Source organism: Bubalus bubalis, chromosome 7 (assembly GCF_019923935.1).
Source record: "Bubalus bubalis isolate 160015118507 breed Murrah chromosome 7, NDDB_SH_1, whole genome shotgun sequence".
Lineage (NCBI taxonomy): Eukaryota > Metazoa > Chordata > Mammalia > Artiodactyla > Bovidae > Bubalus > Bubalus bubalis.
Window position 1 is genome coordinate 21511165 of NC_059163.1, and position 17877 is coordinate 21529041.

The 17877-nt window shown below is 41.9% G+C and overlaps 1 protein-coding gene across 1 annotated transcript in view; it reads left to right on the forward strand.

Moving 5' to 3' along the window:
- The first annotated feature begins 235 nt into the window (after positions 1–235).
- PRKG2 (protein kinase cGMP-dependent 2) overlaps positions 236–17877 on the forward strand; it is a 125995-nt gene continuing 108353 nt past the window's right edge. Inside the window, exons 1-2 of the mRNA XM_025289840.3 lie at positions 236–455; positions 12632–13105. Coding sequence (XP_025145625.1) covers positions 12645–13105 — 461 coding nt within the window. The 5' untranslated portion in view covers positions 236–455; positions 12632–12644. The remainder of the gene's footprint in view (positions 456–12631; positions 13106–17877) is intronic.

Genomic DNA, 17877 nt, shown 5'->3' on the forward strand with positions numbered 1-17877 from the left:
AAAGGTTGGGCCGGTGCGGGTGCGCGCGCGGGTGACCCCACCTCCAGGGAAGCCGGCTCCCTGCTCTTGCCCGCCACCGCCCCGACTGACCCCCACCCCCTCCTTCTCCTCCTCTCCTCCCTCTTTCCCTCCCTCTCTCTCCCTCCCCGCGCGTCTCCTCTGCACCGGCCCCCGCGGTGGAGCCAGGAGGCAGCACCCGAGACGCCGCAGCTCCCGCCCGCAGAGCGCTCGCCGGCCACCCGGCTCCCACGTAGTCCGAGTGGCGGCGCCGGCAGCCCCGGGCCCGCGCCCCGCGCCCCGCGCCCGGCCGGGGCTGGCTACACTGACCCGCGACCGGCGGGGGCGCCGCGGGCGGCTGGGGAGGCAGGGCGGCGAGGGAGCGGACGCCGAGACGCAGGGGCGGCGACGGCGCCGAGGGGACCAGCTGCGCACCTGGAAAGTTACCCGGCTGTCTGGTGAGGCTGGCGGGCGGGGGGCTTGGGCCGCCGGGGGGCGCCGGGGGGGCAAGGGTCCGGGTGCGCGCGGGTGCCGCCTGGGCGCGCGGTGCGCCTGGGTTCCACACCCAGCGCTCCCGCGCCTGAGCTGCTGGCGTGTGGACGTGTGCACGCGGTGCGTTGGCTCCGGTGTGGCAGCCGGCCGCGAGCTCCCGGAGGCAGAGGGAGGCTACTGAATTTCCAGAAGCTCGACTGGGGAAGGGAGGGGCGCGCTCAGCCCGGGTCGGGAGTCTTCGGGTTCTCACGCCTTTAGCCCGGGGCGGCCGGCGAGACTGCTGCTCGGGGCTGGGGGCTTGGAGAGGCCGTCAGGGCGGGCGCTCCCGGCTCCGCTTCTCCAAGCTCCGGGGAGCGGCTGGGAGGTGAGGACTTGGGCGAGGACTTGTAAACTTGTGTGGGTGTCCTGTGTCACTCTCGGCACCTTGAGGCGCTTTCACATTTTTTTTTTTTTCGCTCTGTTTTTCCTGGTGAAGAAACAAGAGCGAACAAAAACGAATCTGTCGCTTTGGAGATGAGGAAAAAGCAAGGGGCTCAAGTTTGAGAAGAACTAGGGTACAGATGCATAGCAGTTGACCCTGGCTGAAAATACAAAGAAACCACGCAGGCAGAATGAACAGGTAGAAAGGATGACGCTCTGTTCATCTCGTCGCCTAAGTTCCCAGGGGCCTCTTTATGAAGGAAGCCAGCGGCAGACACCTACCTGCCTGCGCTCCCCTTCCCCCAACGGTTCCTCAGAAATCGTCTCTTTTCTTTGCAAGTTACTATTTAACTCTTGGAGAAGGCGAGCATCCCACATAACGTACAGCGGCTGTTGTCAGTACTACTGCTTAGCTTTTACACAGGAGGGTAGAAGATCATATGGTAGATAATTCTCTTTGTAGAATTAGATCGAGGCTACCTTTCCCATTGGAACATTGCGCAACTAAAGGAAAGGACATAAAAAGATGGTACAGAGAGATCTTTCTCTTTTACCTGAAATGCTGCATTTCACTCCTCTGAAATCCTTACAAGTAAGGGCTAATCCACCTCCCAGTGCAGGCATATGTTGTCTGGATGCTGCCCAAGTCTTTTGATCCCATATTGTCTTGCTTCCTCTAGGCTATTTTCCCTATCAATTATCTCATCTCTTCTGTTTTCATTTTCTCTGTATTCACTGGTTCATTATTTTGGTCTTACAGGTACTCTCAAGTTTTCACTTTTCTAAAAATCCACTGCATGAACCATGGTACCATTTTGAAGTCCCTACTCTCAGTGTCAGCTCTTTCCAGGGTTCTTGGTAATCTGGTTTCTATCCCAGGTCTTCTGTGAAAGACTAAATTCAGTATATTTCCTTCTGATCTCATTTGCTGTGATAGGTCTGTGGGTTGTCAACTGCAGCCTGTTCACCTCTTGGAAATCTTCTCTTTATGGCTTTATCTTATCTTTCTGGATTTCTTATTGTACAACTGTTCCTTCTCTGTCTTTATTTGCATCTCCTTCTCCTCTTCTATAAATATTATTCATGCTGCTGCTGCTAAGCTTCAGTCGTGTCCAACTCTGTGTGACCCCATAGACGGCAGCCCACCAGGCTCCTCTGTCCATGGGATTCTCCAGGCAAGAACACTGGAGTGGGTTGCCATTTCCTCCTCCAGCGCATGAAAGTGAAAAGTCAAAGTGAAGTCGCTCAGTCGTGTCTGACTCCTATGGACTGCAGCCTGCCAGGCTCCTCCGTCCATGGGATTTTCCAGGCAAGAGTACTGGAGTGGGGTGCCATAACAACAGAGGCATTTTCCCCCTTTTCCCTTAGTGATCTCATTTATTAATACTCGTGGGACTTCAGTTCTTCTACCAAGTATTCTTTTGCCTTGATCTTTCTTCTTTTTTTCTGCTCTCTGCTAGACATTTCCACCTTGATGACCCACAGGCACTTCAACAAACTCAACAAATGTATATATGGACTCATCTCCTTCCCCTTATAGCATGCTTGTTCTCTTGGCTGTGGTCAGTGTCACAGTGCCTAGCCCATAGATGGTGCTCTACTCGTTTTTAATGAATGAATGAGTTCATAGTACTGCCTTCCTTCCAGCCTGCCAAGATCAAAACATTGGAATCTTTTTTTGACTCCCGTCTTGTGTGCACCCATTTAATTACTACATGCTTCCCTGGTGGCTCAGACAGTAAAGAATCTGCTTGACCTGGATTCTATCCCTGGGTTGGGAAGACCCCCTGGAGAAAGGAATGGCTACCTACTCCGGTATTCTTGCCTGGAGAATCCCATGGACAGAGAAGACCGGTAGGCTGCAGTCCATGGATCCCAAAGAGTTGGACATGACTGAGCAACCAATACTTTATACTACTTTTATTTTAGAAATTCTGTCCCTGCAGTATTACTTCAACCATCTTTTACAGTTAATCCCTCTGCAACCTCTCCCTAACACAATAGTTTCTTCTTACCATGTCTAGTTTTCCTCTCATACTCCATATAGACCTAAACATTCTTCCTCTTTTCATTGCCTATCTTTTTGGCACCTTTATCTACTTCTTCAGCTTCAGCCTCTACTTATGATTGCTAAGTATTTTCAGCTCCCCTTTTTGAGTTGCTAGTTCCTCATTTCTTACCACCTACTGAACTTCTTTTTTTTTAAATTTTATTTTATTTTTAAACTTAACATAACTGTATTAGATTTGCCAAATATCAAAATGAATCCGCCACAGGTATACATGTGTTCCCCATCCTGAACCCTCCTCCCTCCTCCCTCCCCATTCCATCCCTCTGGGTCATCCCAGTGCACCAGCCCCAAGCATCCAGTATCGTGCATCGAACCTGGACTGGCAACTCGTTTCATACATGATATTTTACATGTTTCAATGCCATTCTCCCAAATCTTCCCACCCTCTCCCTCTCCCACAGAGTCCATAAGACTGTTCTATACATCAGTGTCTGTTTTGCTGTCTCGTACACAGGGTTATTGTTACCATCTTTCTAAATTCCATATATATGCGTTAGTATACTGTATTGGTGTTTTTCTTTCTGGCTTACTTCACTCTGTATAATAGGCTCCAGTTTCATCCACCTCATTAGAACTGATTCAAATGTATTCTTTTTAATGGCTGAGTAATACTCCATTGTGTATATGTACCACAGCTTTCTTATCCATTCATCTGCTGATGGACATCTAGGTTGCTTCCATGTCCTGGCTATTATAAACAGTGCTGCGATGAACATTGGGGTACTCGTGTCTCTTTCCCTTCTGGTTTTCTCAGTGTGTATGCCCAGCAGTGGGATTGCTGGATCATAAGGCATGTCTATTTCCAGTTTTTTAAGGAATCTCCACACTGTTCTCCATAGTGGCTGTACTAGTTTGCATTCCCACCAACAGTGTAAGAGGGTTCCCTTTTCTCCACACCCTCTCCAGCATTTATTACTTGTAGACTTTTGGATCGCAGCCATTCTGACTGGTGTGAAATGGTACCTCATAGTGGTTTTGATTTGCATTTCTCTGATAATGAGTGATGTTGAGCATCTTACCACCTACTGAACTTCTTGACCTTAAAGTTTCCACAGGTTCCACAAACTGTCCAAAATCACATTCATTGTCATATCCCTCAAATCTGCCCCCTCATTTTGCTTAATAACATCCTCTCTTACCCAGTTGCTGCAATGGGAACTACTAAATCTTTCTTCTTCTTCTTGTGCGTGTATAGGAAGTCGCTTCAGTTGTGTCTGACTTTTTGCGACCCTATGGATTGTAGCCCACCATGGTCCTCTGTCCATGGCATTTTCCAGGCAAGAAATACTGGAGCGGGTTTACCATGCCCTCCTCCAGGAGATCTTTCCGACCCAGGGATTGAACCTGTGTCTCTTATGTCTCCTGCATTGGCAGCCAGGTTCTTTACCACTGGTGCCACATAGGAAACCTATTGTTCTTATCATTGCTCAGATTCCATCAGCTACCATCTCTGGATCTACACCTATAAAATTGCATTTCTGTGTATTTACCTACTTACCTGAGACTGTGGCACCCCAAAAATAGCTGAATGGAATGCCACAACATATGGGATATGTCGTGTTTATACGATTCACTGTAAACATTCTGAGGGGTGTTTACATGGTGAGTGAGGTGGTTTGGGGCACTGCAAGATATAGCCTCAGGAGTAGCTGAAACTTTGGCACAGTAAGAAGCTCATATGACTGCCTGACAAGAGAAAGTAACTCCCCAATTTAAGATGCCATGCCCAAAGAAAACAAGCAGTAGATTCAAAACTGAGCCCAAGCTTAATAGTCACAAGGTCAGGTGCTTTTAATTGTGTAACTGATATGAAATTGCACTGTTTCTCACAAGGGCAACCCTTTGTGTTTGCTTCTGGCAGGAGCAGCAGGGTTTATATACTCAACTATGTTTAATTATTTTCTAAAAGACATTTGGTGAGACAAGTTGAGAGGAACACCGGATGCATCGGTTTCATATCTACTTAAAAAACTATCTGGAGAAGCCTGCATAATTCATGTGACTTCAGGCTAACCTGCCCATTTCATGAAAAAGAACCTTTTCTACTTTTCATGATTTATTGAAAGGAAGGCAATTGCAGAGTTTTTGCCTTTAGCCATATCTTTGGCCAAATACTCTATGATAGTGTTTTTCTCTTTTGGCTACCATGGAAATGGTCCATTTTTTCTTGAGTTCAAGATATTAGGATAGGGTTGACATTCTTCCTGATATTTTATCATCCCCTTTTTCTTGGATTGATGCAGTAGCCTGATTTTGCCTTTTTTCCTCTAAGCTCTTTTCAGTCTGTTTCATATTAATTGCCAGAAAATCTATTTATTTTTCTAAAGAACAAACCTGACCATATTACTTGAAAAAAGCTGCTGCTGCTACTGCTGCTAAGTTGCTTCAGTCGTGTCCGACTCTGTGTGACCCCATGGACTGCAGCCTACCAGGCTTCTCTGTCCATGGGATTCTCCAGGCAAGAACACTGGAGTGGGTTGCCATTTCCTTCGCTAGACCTACACTAAAATCCAGATACCATAAATGGCATATGACAATTTTCAGTATTTTATTCTGGTTTCTTACTTTTTCAACATTACTTCTCATCACTCTCCTTCACCATCATACATTTCAGCCTGGTCCCTGAATATGTTACTAACGTCCTTGCATTCACTCCTAGTACCTGTTTTGTTTTTTAATTAATAGAATTTCTTTTTTTTTAGAGCAGTTTTAGGTTTACAGAAAAATAAGGTAAAAAACATGGAGAGGTTCCATAATCTTCCCTCCCCTTCCCTATTTTTAACATCTTGGATCAGTGTGATAATTTTTTTTTTTTTACAACTGATGAGCAAATATGGAAAATTAACTGAAGTCCATAGTTTACATTAGAGTTCGCTCTTTTTGTTGTTCAGTTCTGTAGGCTTGGACAAATATATAATGACATGTATCCACCATAACAATATTATACAGAATAGTTGTGCCCAATAATTCCCCTAGACTCCATCTATTCATTCCTGTCTTCCTCTCTCCAGTCTCCTGGAAACCACTTCTTTTTACTGTCTCCAGATTCCATCTTTTCCTAGAATGTCATACAAGAGTTAACATCATACAGGTTTTATAGATTGACTTCTTTCGCTTTGCAATCTGCCTTTAAAATTCCTCCATGACTTTTCAGGGCTTGATAGTTATTACTTTTCACCACGGAATAATAGTCCGTGGTCTGTATACATCATAGTTTGTTCATCCATCCACTGAAGGACATTTAATTGCTTGCAAGCTTTGACAACTATGAGTAAAACGGCTGTAAACATCTGTGTACTGGTTTTGGTGAGGGCTTGTATTTTCATATTGGTTGGATAAATACCAGGGAGCATGGGTATCTCATTGTTTTAATTTGAGATTCTCTAATGATATTTGGTATTGAGCATCATTTCATATCCTTATATGCTACATGTGATATGTGTTTGTTTAAATCTTTTGCCCATTTTCCAGCTGGATTGTTTGCTTTCCTATTGTTGAATATAAAGAATTCCTCATGTATTTTGGATAGTAGTTCTTTATTAGATATGTGTTTTCTAAATTCTTTCTCCTAGTCTGTGGCTTTTTTGTTTCTTTCTTTCTGTTTTTTTTTTTTTTTTTTGCAGAGCAGAAGTTATTAATTTTAATCAAGTCCAACTTGTCAATTTTCCTCATCATAAATTGTGCTTTTGGTGTTTTATCTCAAAAGTCATCACTAAATTCAAGATCACTTCCATATTTTCCTATTGTCTACTAGGAGTTTTATAGTTTGTGTTTCACAAATTTTGAGGATTTTGATCCATTTTGAACTAATTTTTGTGGAAGATAAATCTTTTTCTAGATTCTTTGTTTTGGCATATGGATTTCCAGTTGTTCCAATACAATTTATTTAAAGAGACTATTCTTTCCCCATTGAATTATCTTTGCTCCTTTATAAAAGATCAGTTGACTAAATTTTTGTCAGTCTGTTTCTGGGCTCTCTATTCTGTACCATTGATCTATTTGTTTACCAATATGTTTTCTTGATTATTGCAGCCTTATGTAAGTCTTGAAGTCTGGTAGTACTAGCTCTCTGACTTTGTTCTCCTATGATGTCTTGTTGCTTTAGTATGTATTTGTTGATCGATAAGTTTTTCCACTAAAATGAGTTATTTTATTGGGTGAATAATGTTAACAGTAATAACAATAGTAATATTTAATGCTTATCAAGCACTCACTATATATCAAGCACTGTGCTAAATTCTTATCATGATTTATCTCATTTAACCCTCTAATGACTGTAAATGATATGCAGCATTATTTTATCTGTCCATCTGTCTATGTGTCTGTCTGTCTCTTCCATCATTCACACTCATGCCCAATATCATGGCCAAGGGCATATGAATACTGATTGAAAGTGCTTACACTGGGACTCTGACTCAATAACATTAGCGAGCACTGCGCCATCTCCTGTATTTACAGATATATATGTCAGAATCCAGATGGATAGAGAGAAACATAGATACTATCTCGATCAGAGCTGAGATTTTGGTTTCAAACTACTTTAGAGCTGGAGGGAAAACAGACAACAGAGGCTAATTCCTACCACGCTGGCTGTCAGGTGTTAATCTGCCTGCAGGAGCCTCCACAGTTGGTTTTCCTTTTCCTGTGTTTCTTCTAATTACCTCTGCTGCGTGGCATTTCCTACATCGCGATTAAATTAATGTAATAATAATTTATAACTTTATATAATTTTCCTCTCTTTTGCTAAATGCCACTGCTCATTATATTCCTCATTCCTGTCCCTGGCTGCAGAAGAATATCTCCTTCAAAGTGAACTACATTTTTTTGTTGTTATTGTTGTTGTTGTTGCCTTCAAAGACATTTAGATGGGCCCTTTTGGTTTAAGGTTTTCAGTGCAACTTGTGTAAATAGATAGAGGCTACATGAAGGAATTGCAGAGGAGGAGTCCTTGCCATATTAGAACCTGGGCTGGGACATTCATGAAGCTTTCTATTCTCCATCTTTCCGTGGGGCTTCTCTTTACTGGGAGGGTATCCCAGGATGTTTGTTCCAGAATGACTTTTTTCCTTAATCCAGACAGAGTAAGCACACCCCTCTCTCTCATCCCAATAATTTTCATCTTTAAAACCCTCTTGTCTGGAAGACATCCAGTCTACTAGAGTTCTTTCCCATTCAGTAATGATGCCCTCTGGACATTTCCTCATACCAAGTCACCAAGTTCCTTGCTAGTCACATCCTATAAAAGCTACTTGGTGCCTACTACACACCAGATAGGGCTTCCCTCACAGCTCAGTCGGTAAAGAATCAGCCTGCAATACTGGAGATCTGGGTTCGATTCCTGGGTGAGGAAGATCCCCTGGAGAAGGAAATGGCAACCCACTCCAGTATTCTTGCCTTGAGAATCCCATGAACAGAGGAGCCTGGTGGGCTCCAGTTCATTGGGTTGTAAAAATCTGACATGACTTAGCACCTAAACCACCACACACAAGATAATGCACAGGATACCTTACAAGCATAATCTTCATAATAAATCTATAAGATGAATATATCCACTTTCTAGATTAGAAAATTGAGAAATTGAAGTAATTTATAGAAGGTTACCCAGCTGGGAAAAGGCAGGTTGTTTTCTTACCCTGGCTGGCTTGATTCCATTGCTTATGTTAAATCCTAATCTTTGTCTCCATGCTTATTTCTTATACTTTGAAAACAAACAAACAAACTCATAGAAAAAGAGATCAGATTTGTGGTTACCAGAGGTGGGCAGGGGGTAGGATGCAGGCAATCAAAAGGTACAGACATCCAGTTGTAAGATAATTAAGTATTAGGGGTGTCATACACAATATGATAAATATAATTAACACTGCAGTGTTATATATGTTATATATGAAAAGCCGTTAAGAAATCCCAAGAGATCTCATCACAAGGAAAATTTTTTCTATTTCTTTAATTTTGTATCTGTGTGAGATGATGGATGTTCATTAAAATTCTTGTGGTAATCATTTTCTGATATGTATAAGTCAAATCATTATGCTGTAAACCTTACATTTATACAGTGCTGTATGTCAATTGTATTTCAATAAAGCTGGGAGGAAAAAATTCCTGATCTTTATCTCCAAGGTCATTTCTTCTTACTTTAACTGCTGTTCTCTGATTATAAGAATGATCTAAGAACCTATAGTTGCTAGATAGAACAACATCCTGTGGTTCAATTGTGACTAGTAATACATATTTGAGAAATGGCTTTTCTCTCTTAATGACTGAGACAGACAGGAAACAAAATGAGTCTAATTAGGTTTTATGAAGCCAGACACTCGAAGCTTTGGATTGAGAGACACCAAAATTGAAATAGGTGAACTAAGAAATCAGACTTAGTATTTATTGAGTCCTTTGGTAGCTTCCTTACATATCTTAAATTAGTGACCTGGAAGATGGGTTAGTTATTTCACTTTATTTCATCCCTCTTTGGAATTCTAAACTGCTCCAGAGATTTATTCAGTTTGCAAACTGATGTCTTTAAAGCCACAGAGTAGCTGGATATTTAAAATGGATAACCAACAAGGACCTACTGTATAGCATATGGAACTCTGCTCAGTGTTATGTGGCAGTCTGGATGAGAGGGGAGTTTGGGGAGGATGGATACATGTATTTATATATGTATGGCTGAGTCCCTTTGCTGTCCACCTGAAACGATTACAACATTGTTTGTTAATCCACTATACCCCAATACAAAATAAAAAGTTTAAAAACAAGCAAACAAAAACCAGAGAATAGCTGGTCTTTTGGGAGGATTTAACCACCTATACCTAATTGTAGTTCGAATTTGCAAAATTATTGAATTGGTACAGAATGTTTTGACTACCATACCTAGAGCAAAAATGATCCTAAGGCTTTTCATATTTAGAATGCTAGAACTCGTCTCTGTGTCAAATTTGACTTCAAATTCTTGGAACTGTGCCCCTGGTACAGAACATGACAGTTAGGTCTTAGGAAGCAATTGTTTCTATAAATAAAGAATGAGTTGTTAGTTTAGTTTAATATTAGGTTTAAAAGTTTTTGTGCTTACTTTTGTTCTTTATAAGACAATTTCTTTCCCCCCACCCATTCTTCTGCCTTTATCCTGCCTTGGATTAGAAATGCTTGTCCATGAATCAGAAAAGCACGTCTAGAAAATATTTCACTGCTGCATGTTAAAAACGTGCACACATTCATTTAAGGTCCCTTTGGGGCACCCTTCTTATGCTTGTCATTCAGAATCTCATTCAAGTTTATTCTCAAGTCCCAATCTAACATTTTCTTAATTGCTTATTCAGGTTACCTTGGTGTCCAGGGCCACATCTTTGAGTTCTAGTCTTAACCTTTTTATATATTCCTAATATATAAGAACAGTAAATGCTGCCAAGTCAACAGAAGCTTAAAGGTTAAACCTGCCACATCTCTGCAACATATTAAGGCAAGTCTTAGGAGGCTGATGTTTATTAATGCCTACTTTGAACCTGAGTTCTATAAAGAATGTCTGGGTATTGCAAGATTGCTTTTATAAGTATATTTATTTTCTGGTTCTACCATCTATCTTAGGTGATCTGCATTAGCTACTGGGATGCATCTGTTTGAAACTTAGAGGCTGTTTGTGTCTTTGTCTTTGTTGTCTTTGTTTTAGAGGTCACAGTGATTCTGGTAGAGCCAGTGAAATCTGTTTAAGCATTTCATTTCTCTCTGAGCTTGAAACTTGGAGAGAGAGAGAGAGTGAGGAAAGAATATGTGGGATTTATAACTTCAAAGTTCCATCATTTTATTCATATATTAGATAATGAGCGTCATTCAAACTTAGTTTACAAGTTTCTTGGGTAATGGCTGTCAAAAATCACACACACAAAAGTACGGCATTTCAATAGCTAGTCTGAAAAGACTTAAACCTTATGATACTTAATCAAAGCAGTATTTTCCAGTCTTCAGCCTTTTGAGTTCTCTTTTTTGATTTTGCTCATATGTGTTTATTAACCACAGATGATTTCTTTTCTGTTTTCATTGAATAGACTCAGAAAAGCTAAATACCTAACTAAACCTCAAATTTTTCTGGTGCCAATTATTTATAATTTGTAATGAATGTTAAAACAAATACATATCTATTGAACCAAAAGAAATGTTTTTGAATCAACTAAAATCTTGCCTCACCTTCCCCAATCTGCATTTTACCTCCTGAGACTTATTGGAGGAGTAACTAACTGCTTTGAGGCCTACACTGAGGATATTCTTTTCAGGAAAATAATAGAGCATTGGACCATAGGTGGTCATTTTTTGGGACAATCTTGGTTTGGGGATATAAAGTAAAGAATATGAAAGAATCCCCATCCTTGTTTTTACCTTCTGGTAACTGCCATCCAGCAGCTTCCCGGGTGGCCTTAGTGCTAAAAAGCTAATCCAGGAGATGTAAGAGACACAGGTTTGATCCCTGGGTAAGGAAGATCCCCTGGAGGAGGGCATGGCAACCCACTCCAATATTCTTGCGTGGAGAATCCTATGGACAGAGGACTAAGTCCATGGGGCTGTAAAGAGTTAGACCCGACTGAAGTGACAGCATGCAGGCACTCATGCACAAACTGCCATCCACATGTTTGTAATGGCGAGCATTGCCAGAAAAGCCAAACTCGATGCATGAGAGAGGGTGCTCAGGGCTGGTGCACTGGGATGACCCTGAGGGATGGGATGGGGAGGGAGGTGGGAGGGAGGTTCAGGATGGGGAACACATGTACACCCATGGCTGATTCATGTGAATGTATGGCAAAAACCATGACAATATTGTAAAGTAATTAGCCTCCAATTAAAATTTAAAAAAATATTAAAAAAATATATATATATATATAAAAAGAAAAGCCAAACTTAATAGGCACCTACAGCTGGAGAAAAGTGCTAATGAGGCAACCCCAGCTCTGCCTCCTCCCACCCCGAGGAATGCAGATGTGTTGCTTTCTAAATCAGGGGCAGCTTTCTCAGTGGAGCTGCTCAGGGAGCTGTAAACATTGTGACATTAACAAGCCTCTGCTGCAGTAGTTGCTCCTTGGCATTCTGTCTTGGCCATGCTGACATCCGAATGGCGGTTCTGTTGTGATGCTTTTGACAGCTGTCCAGAGAGAGCAACCAAAGAGAACAGCAGGTAAGGCAGGCCGTTTGTGCAAAATGCTTAGGTGTGATGCTTTTGCCAGCAATGGGATGGGAGAGAAGGAACCCAAGCACCAGCCCCTCCTCAGGGAGGAACCAATGAAGTCAATCCATGGCTTTCCTTCTGGAAGGGTGGGGAATTTATTGCTTACCGAAGAGCCATGAGTCCTGTGTTTCCATTTATGAAACAGAGTAGAACAAGAGGAGCAGTGGGGGCCGCTGGAAAGTGAAACTCCAAGGCATGCAGTTCTAAGTTGCTTCAGTCGTATCTGACTCTTTGTGACCCTATGGACCATAGCCTGCCAGGCTCCTCTGTCTCCAGGCAAGAATTCTGGAGTGGGTTGCCATGCTGTCCTCCAGGAGATCTTCCCGACCCAGGGATGGAACCCTCATCTCTTATATTTCCTGCATTGGCAGGCGGTTTCTTTACCACTAGCGCCACCTGGGAAGCCGGAAACTCCACTAGGTAACCTCCGATTCTGTGCCCTCTCTCAGGTCCTTGAGCAAAATGGGAAATGGTTCGGTGAAACCCAAACACTCCAAGAATCCAGATGGGCACCCCGGGAACCTCACCGCCAGCGCCCTCCGGAGCAGGGTGACAGAGCTGGAAAGAGAGCTGAGAAGGAAGGATGCTGAGATCCAGGAGCGGGAGTACCACCTGAAGGAGCTGCGGGAGCAGCTGTCCAAACAGACTGTGGCCATCGCGGAGCTCACGGAGGAGCTCCAGAACAAGTGCATCCAGCTGAACAAGCTTCAGGATGTGGTGCACCTGCAGGGAGGAAGCCTGCCCCGGGCGTCCCCGGACAAAGTGCCTCTTGAGGTTCAGCGGAAGACCTCGGGATTGGTCTCCCTCCACAGCAGGAGGGGAGCGAAGGCTGGAGTGTCCGCCGAGCCGACCACCCGAACCTATGACCTCAACAAACCCCCTGAATTTTCCTTTGAGAAAGCAAGAGTCAGAAAGGACTCCAGGTAAGACATTCCCCCAGCTTTTTGGCTCTGATGGCATTCATATGATGAAACCTTAGAGTGCTATTTACTGAGTCTCCTCAGTGGACAAGAGTGTATGAACCTTTTCAGATTTTGGATAGAGGGGCTGAGGAAGTGGTTTGCTTTGCAACAGAGTCTCCCTTGAATTGGGACTTCTCTTGAAAGCAGAACTTGTGTTGTACCTCGACTTTGATTCGTGATTTGTATAACCGAGGAGCTGAGCTTACAAAAGTCATTTCTGTGATCTTGAAAACCCTAGGGGAGTGAAAAGGTAGTTTTAGGAAGACTACCCTTCTCTCTTCTTGTAGAAGTGGACTTAACGGTATACACAAATCACACAGTATTAAGAGTATGTATAGCAAAAGCCACTTCTTAGCACTTTAGTCTTTAAGAGTCATGAAAAAGGGATAAGCTGGTACCTCTAAAGGGGATGAATTCATTCATTCATCCCACAGTTTCACTTGAGCACTGCCCTCTGCCAGCCTCCGTGTTAGATGCTAAGTATATATTAGTGAATAAATAGACACAGAGCCTCTCTCTTGTGGGGATGGTATACATAGAAACAAGTAAACACTGTGTAATTGTTAATTGAGACAAATTATATGATGAAACAGACAGCATAGTGGGTGGTATCTGGGGTTGGGGGTGAGAAGGGCAAGGAGGCAACAGAATTAGGATTGTCACTGAGGCCAGGCAGAGGAGGTGACCTTGAACTGAGACCCAAAGGAGAAAAAGGAACATAGACCAGGTGGAGCATTTCAGGCATGGGCAACAATTACAAGCTAGAAGTAATTTTAAAATTAAGGATCTTTAAAAGAAATGTAATTATTTACCACAGCCTTCTCCTGTGTGCATGTGTGTATGTGTGTGTGTGTATCTTTTTCTGGCTAAAGATTGAATTTCCTAACCAGGAAAGATTGACTAGAAACATTATGAATTAGGGTCTCCTTTCTGCACTATTTTTAAGTGAGTAAAATTTCTTAGTTGAAATTAGATATTTTGCCTTGATTGTCTTGTCTGAGCCTGGATCCCTCTTTCAAAATGCAAGATTTGTGAAATGAGAACAGCTTTTAATTTATTTACATATAAGTTATGTAAATCAAGATAAAACATCTAACTTAAACAAATAAGTGATTAATTTTGACAACAAGATTATAAAGGGAGGTTTAATTCATCAGTTTGTTGACCATGCTTGGCACATAGTAAATGATCGATAAATATTTGTTAAGGAAACAAGTCATGCTGGAGTATTAATCATAACACTGTGTGGCTGAAAGAATCTGTTTAATATTGGAGTTTAGAAGAATTTTTTTTTAAGCCAAGAGTTTATTTATTTGTTGGTTTACAAGTCTTATCTATTCCCATTGCAAACATAATAATTATTTATTTTTAATGATATGAATTCAGAAATTATAAATGCTGCTTACAAACGTATACTTGTTTTTCAATTGAACATCATAGTATTCTCTTTTGATGTATAAGGTATATATGTACATAATAATTATCATTATTATGCATTATATTGGGGCTTCCCATGTGGCTTTGTGGTAAAGAATCTGCCTGCCAATGCAGGAGACGCAAGAGACTTGGGTTCAATCCCTGGGCTGGGAAGATCCCCTGGAGGAGGAAATGGGAACCCACTCCAGTATTCTTGCCTCAGAAATCCCATGTACAGAGGAGCCTGGTGGGCTGCAGTCCATGGAGTTGCAGAGAGCCCGACTGTATAGTGTTTGTTGTTGTTGAAACACTAAGTTGTGTCCAACTCTTTGTATCCCATGGACTATAGCACACCGGGCTTCCTGTCCTTCACAGTCTCCTGGAGTTGGCTTGAACTCATGTCCATTGAGTCAGTAATGCTATCTAACCATCTGCATCCTCTGTCATCCACTTCTCCTGCCCTCAGTCTTTCCCAGCATCAGGGTCTTTTCTAATGAATCGGCTCTTTGCATCAGGTGGATAAAGTATTGGGGCTTCAGCTTCAGCATCAGTCCTTCTAATGAATATTCAAAGTTGATTTCCTTTAGGATTGATTGGTTTGATCTCCTTGCTGTCTAGGAGACTGCCAAGAGTCTTCTCCAGCACTGCAATTTGAAAAGTCTTCAGCACTCAACCTTTAACGTCCAACTCTCACATCTTCACCTGACTACTGGAAAACCCATAGCTTTGACTATATGAACCTTTGTCGGCAAAGTGATGTCTCTGCTTTTTAATATGCTGTCTAGGTTTGTCATAGCTTTCCTTTTAAGGAGCAAGCATCTTTTAATTTCATGGCTGCAGACATAGTCTGCAGTGATTTTGGAGCCCAAGAAAATCTGTCCCTGCTTCCACATTTCCCCTTCTATTTGCCATGAAGTGATGGGACTGTATCCGATGATCTTAGGTTTTTGAATGTTGAGTTTTAAGCCAGCTTTTCACTATCCTCTTTCAAGAATCTCTTTAGTTCCTCCTTGTTTTCTGTCATTAGGGTGGTATCATCTACATATCTGAGGTTGTTGATATTTCTCCTGGTAAACTTTACTGTATATACAAGCCTATTGCTATCTGGAAAAATTTCTCTGGGTAATTAATATATTGTGCTTATGTATAGTATACATAATTTTTGCAGGTAATAATTTTTGTTGGTAAATGATATATTGTGCTTATGTAAGGTATATATACCTTACATAAGCACAATATATCATGCATGTATACCATACATAAGCACAATATATTATTTACCCACAAAAATTCTTTCAGATAGCAATGTGCTTGTATATCTAGAAGTGTGAGAGAATGTAATAGCAATTCATCTTCTTTTACCATCTTCCTACATATCCCACCAGATTTTACCTCATGAAGGAAGATTATTTTCAATTACTTTGTTCCAAAGATTTATGTCCATTTGAGTATTTATACCACTATTTATGTCCATTTAAGTATATACACCAGAAGTATTTCTGGTGTTAGGTAACAAAACCGCTCAAGATAAATGCATTCCTCTTGATTTTTATAAGCTAACCCCACTCCAGTACTTTTGCCTGGAAAATCCCATGGACAAAGGAGCCTGGTAGGTTGCAGTCCATGGGGTCACTAAGAGTCAGACAAGACTGAGCGACTTCATTTTCATGCATTGGAGAAGGAAATGGCAACCCACTCCAGTGTTCTTGCCTTGAGAATCCCAGGGACGGGGGAGCCTGGTGGGCTGCTGTCTGTGGGGTCGCGCAGAGTCAGACACAACTGAAGCGACTTAGCAGCAGTATTCTAACAAGATAAAGGAAATCAGCAGCTAGGCACAGTTCACTGTTGGGCCAAAGCACCTCTGTAGTGAGTGGGACACAGAAGAGGAAAGACCTTATAGCCCTTGAGTAAGGATGAGCAATGATTCCCCTCAAACATCTTAAAGGCAAGCCCAGGAGTACAAGTTTGCATTAGGGACATGATGAAGAAACAGGATAATTGATTCTGTAATGATTAAGTCCTAAAGAGACCAGATTAAATCCTTTATGTCTTCATAATCCCTTTATGCTTTCATAGAGCCTTTTGGTTCTAAATGGAAAAATTAATTAGAATATGGGAGCTACTCTTTTTCATTGACTGGTCTTTGTTTTATTTCCCCTTGCAGACATTTATGCCTCAGTTTTCCCTTCCAAAAAGTCTTTCCCCGTAAGTCTGGAATAATGGGTTAAACACAGAGAGCTAACATCACCAATTCAGAGATTTAAAGTATTCCAGTTTTTTGAAAGTTCTCAGTATTACAATTCACTTTCCATTTTCCAGTAGTTCCAGCTTGAGAGAAAGGCTTTAAGTAAAGTTTGAGTATTTTAATTCATTAATTTTGTAAGAAATAACTTTCTAGAAGTTAGAAAAGATGGGATTGCCATTCACTGATACAATTATTATGGACAGTATCCATTGTTTTGGCTACTTTTCCAAGCAACTCCTATTAGACATTAGAGAATTTTCAGATATCAGTCAAAATGGTGCCTTCATTTATTGGGTTGGCCCAAAAGTTCATTAGAGTTTTTCTGTAAGATGGTTCAGAAAAACCCAAACTAACTTTTTGGCCAACCCGGTATTTTTAGGTTCTCCTGATTTATTTGTTGAACTTTATAAAGTTTTCTGGCTGAGTTCATGACTAATCTTGTCTCTGCTAATATGTGCTAACTACCTTTTGGATCAGGTCCCCCTCTACACCCTCAATCCAAAAGCCATTGGGTGTCTATTTTGTCTTTTTGTCAGAAAGGTGGTCTCTGATGAGTACTTAACAGTGAGCAAGAAAGTGAGGGGAGACTCCGAGCTCTCCTGCAATCAACAGCATGAGGGAGACAGGTAGTACTGGGATAAACCAGAGAACATCATCTGAGGGAAATGACACATGTGGAACTTGAAGGTTTGGATTCAGGAATTCATGAGAGACTCTCAAACCCATGTTACCACAGTCTGAGTTTGCTGAGGCCCCTGGGCTCAAATGTACTATAAATGCAAGTGAACCTAAGCGATTGCCAGGCAGCCCACTCATGCCATCTCTGTGTACTTGTAGGACCTAAGGGGTAGCTTACATGATATAGTTACAGCTCCCTGCTTTATTTGGAGGAACTTGTATGCTCTAGTGGCATTGGAGAACTCTTGAAATTTGTCTTCTGCAAAATTCAAAGGGCTACTTTTTAAGATCAGGTTCTAGAATAACCCAGTGCTGTCCCAGAGAATTTTCTGCAATGATGGAAACATCCTATAACCTGTGTTGCCTGATACAGTAGCCAATAGTATGTATGTGG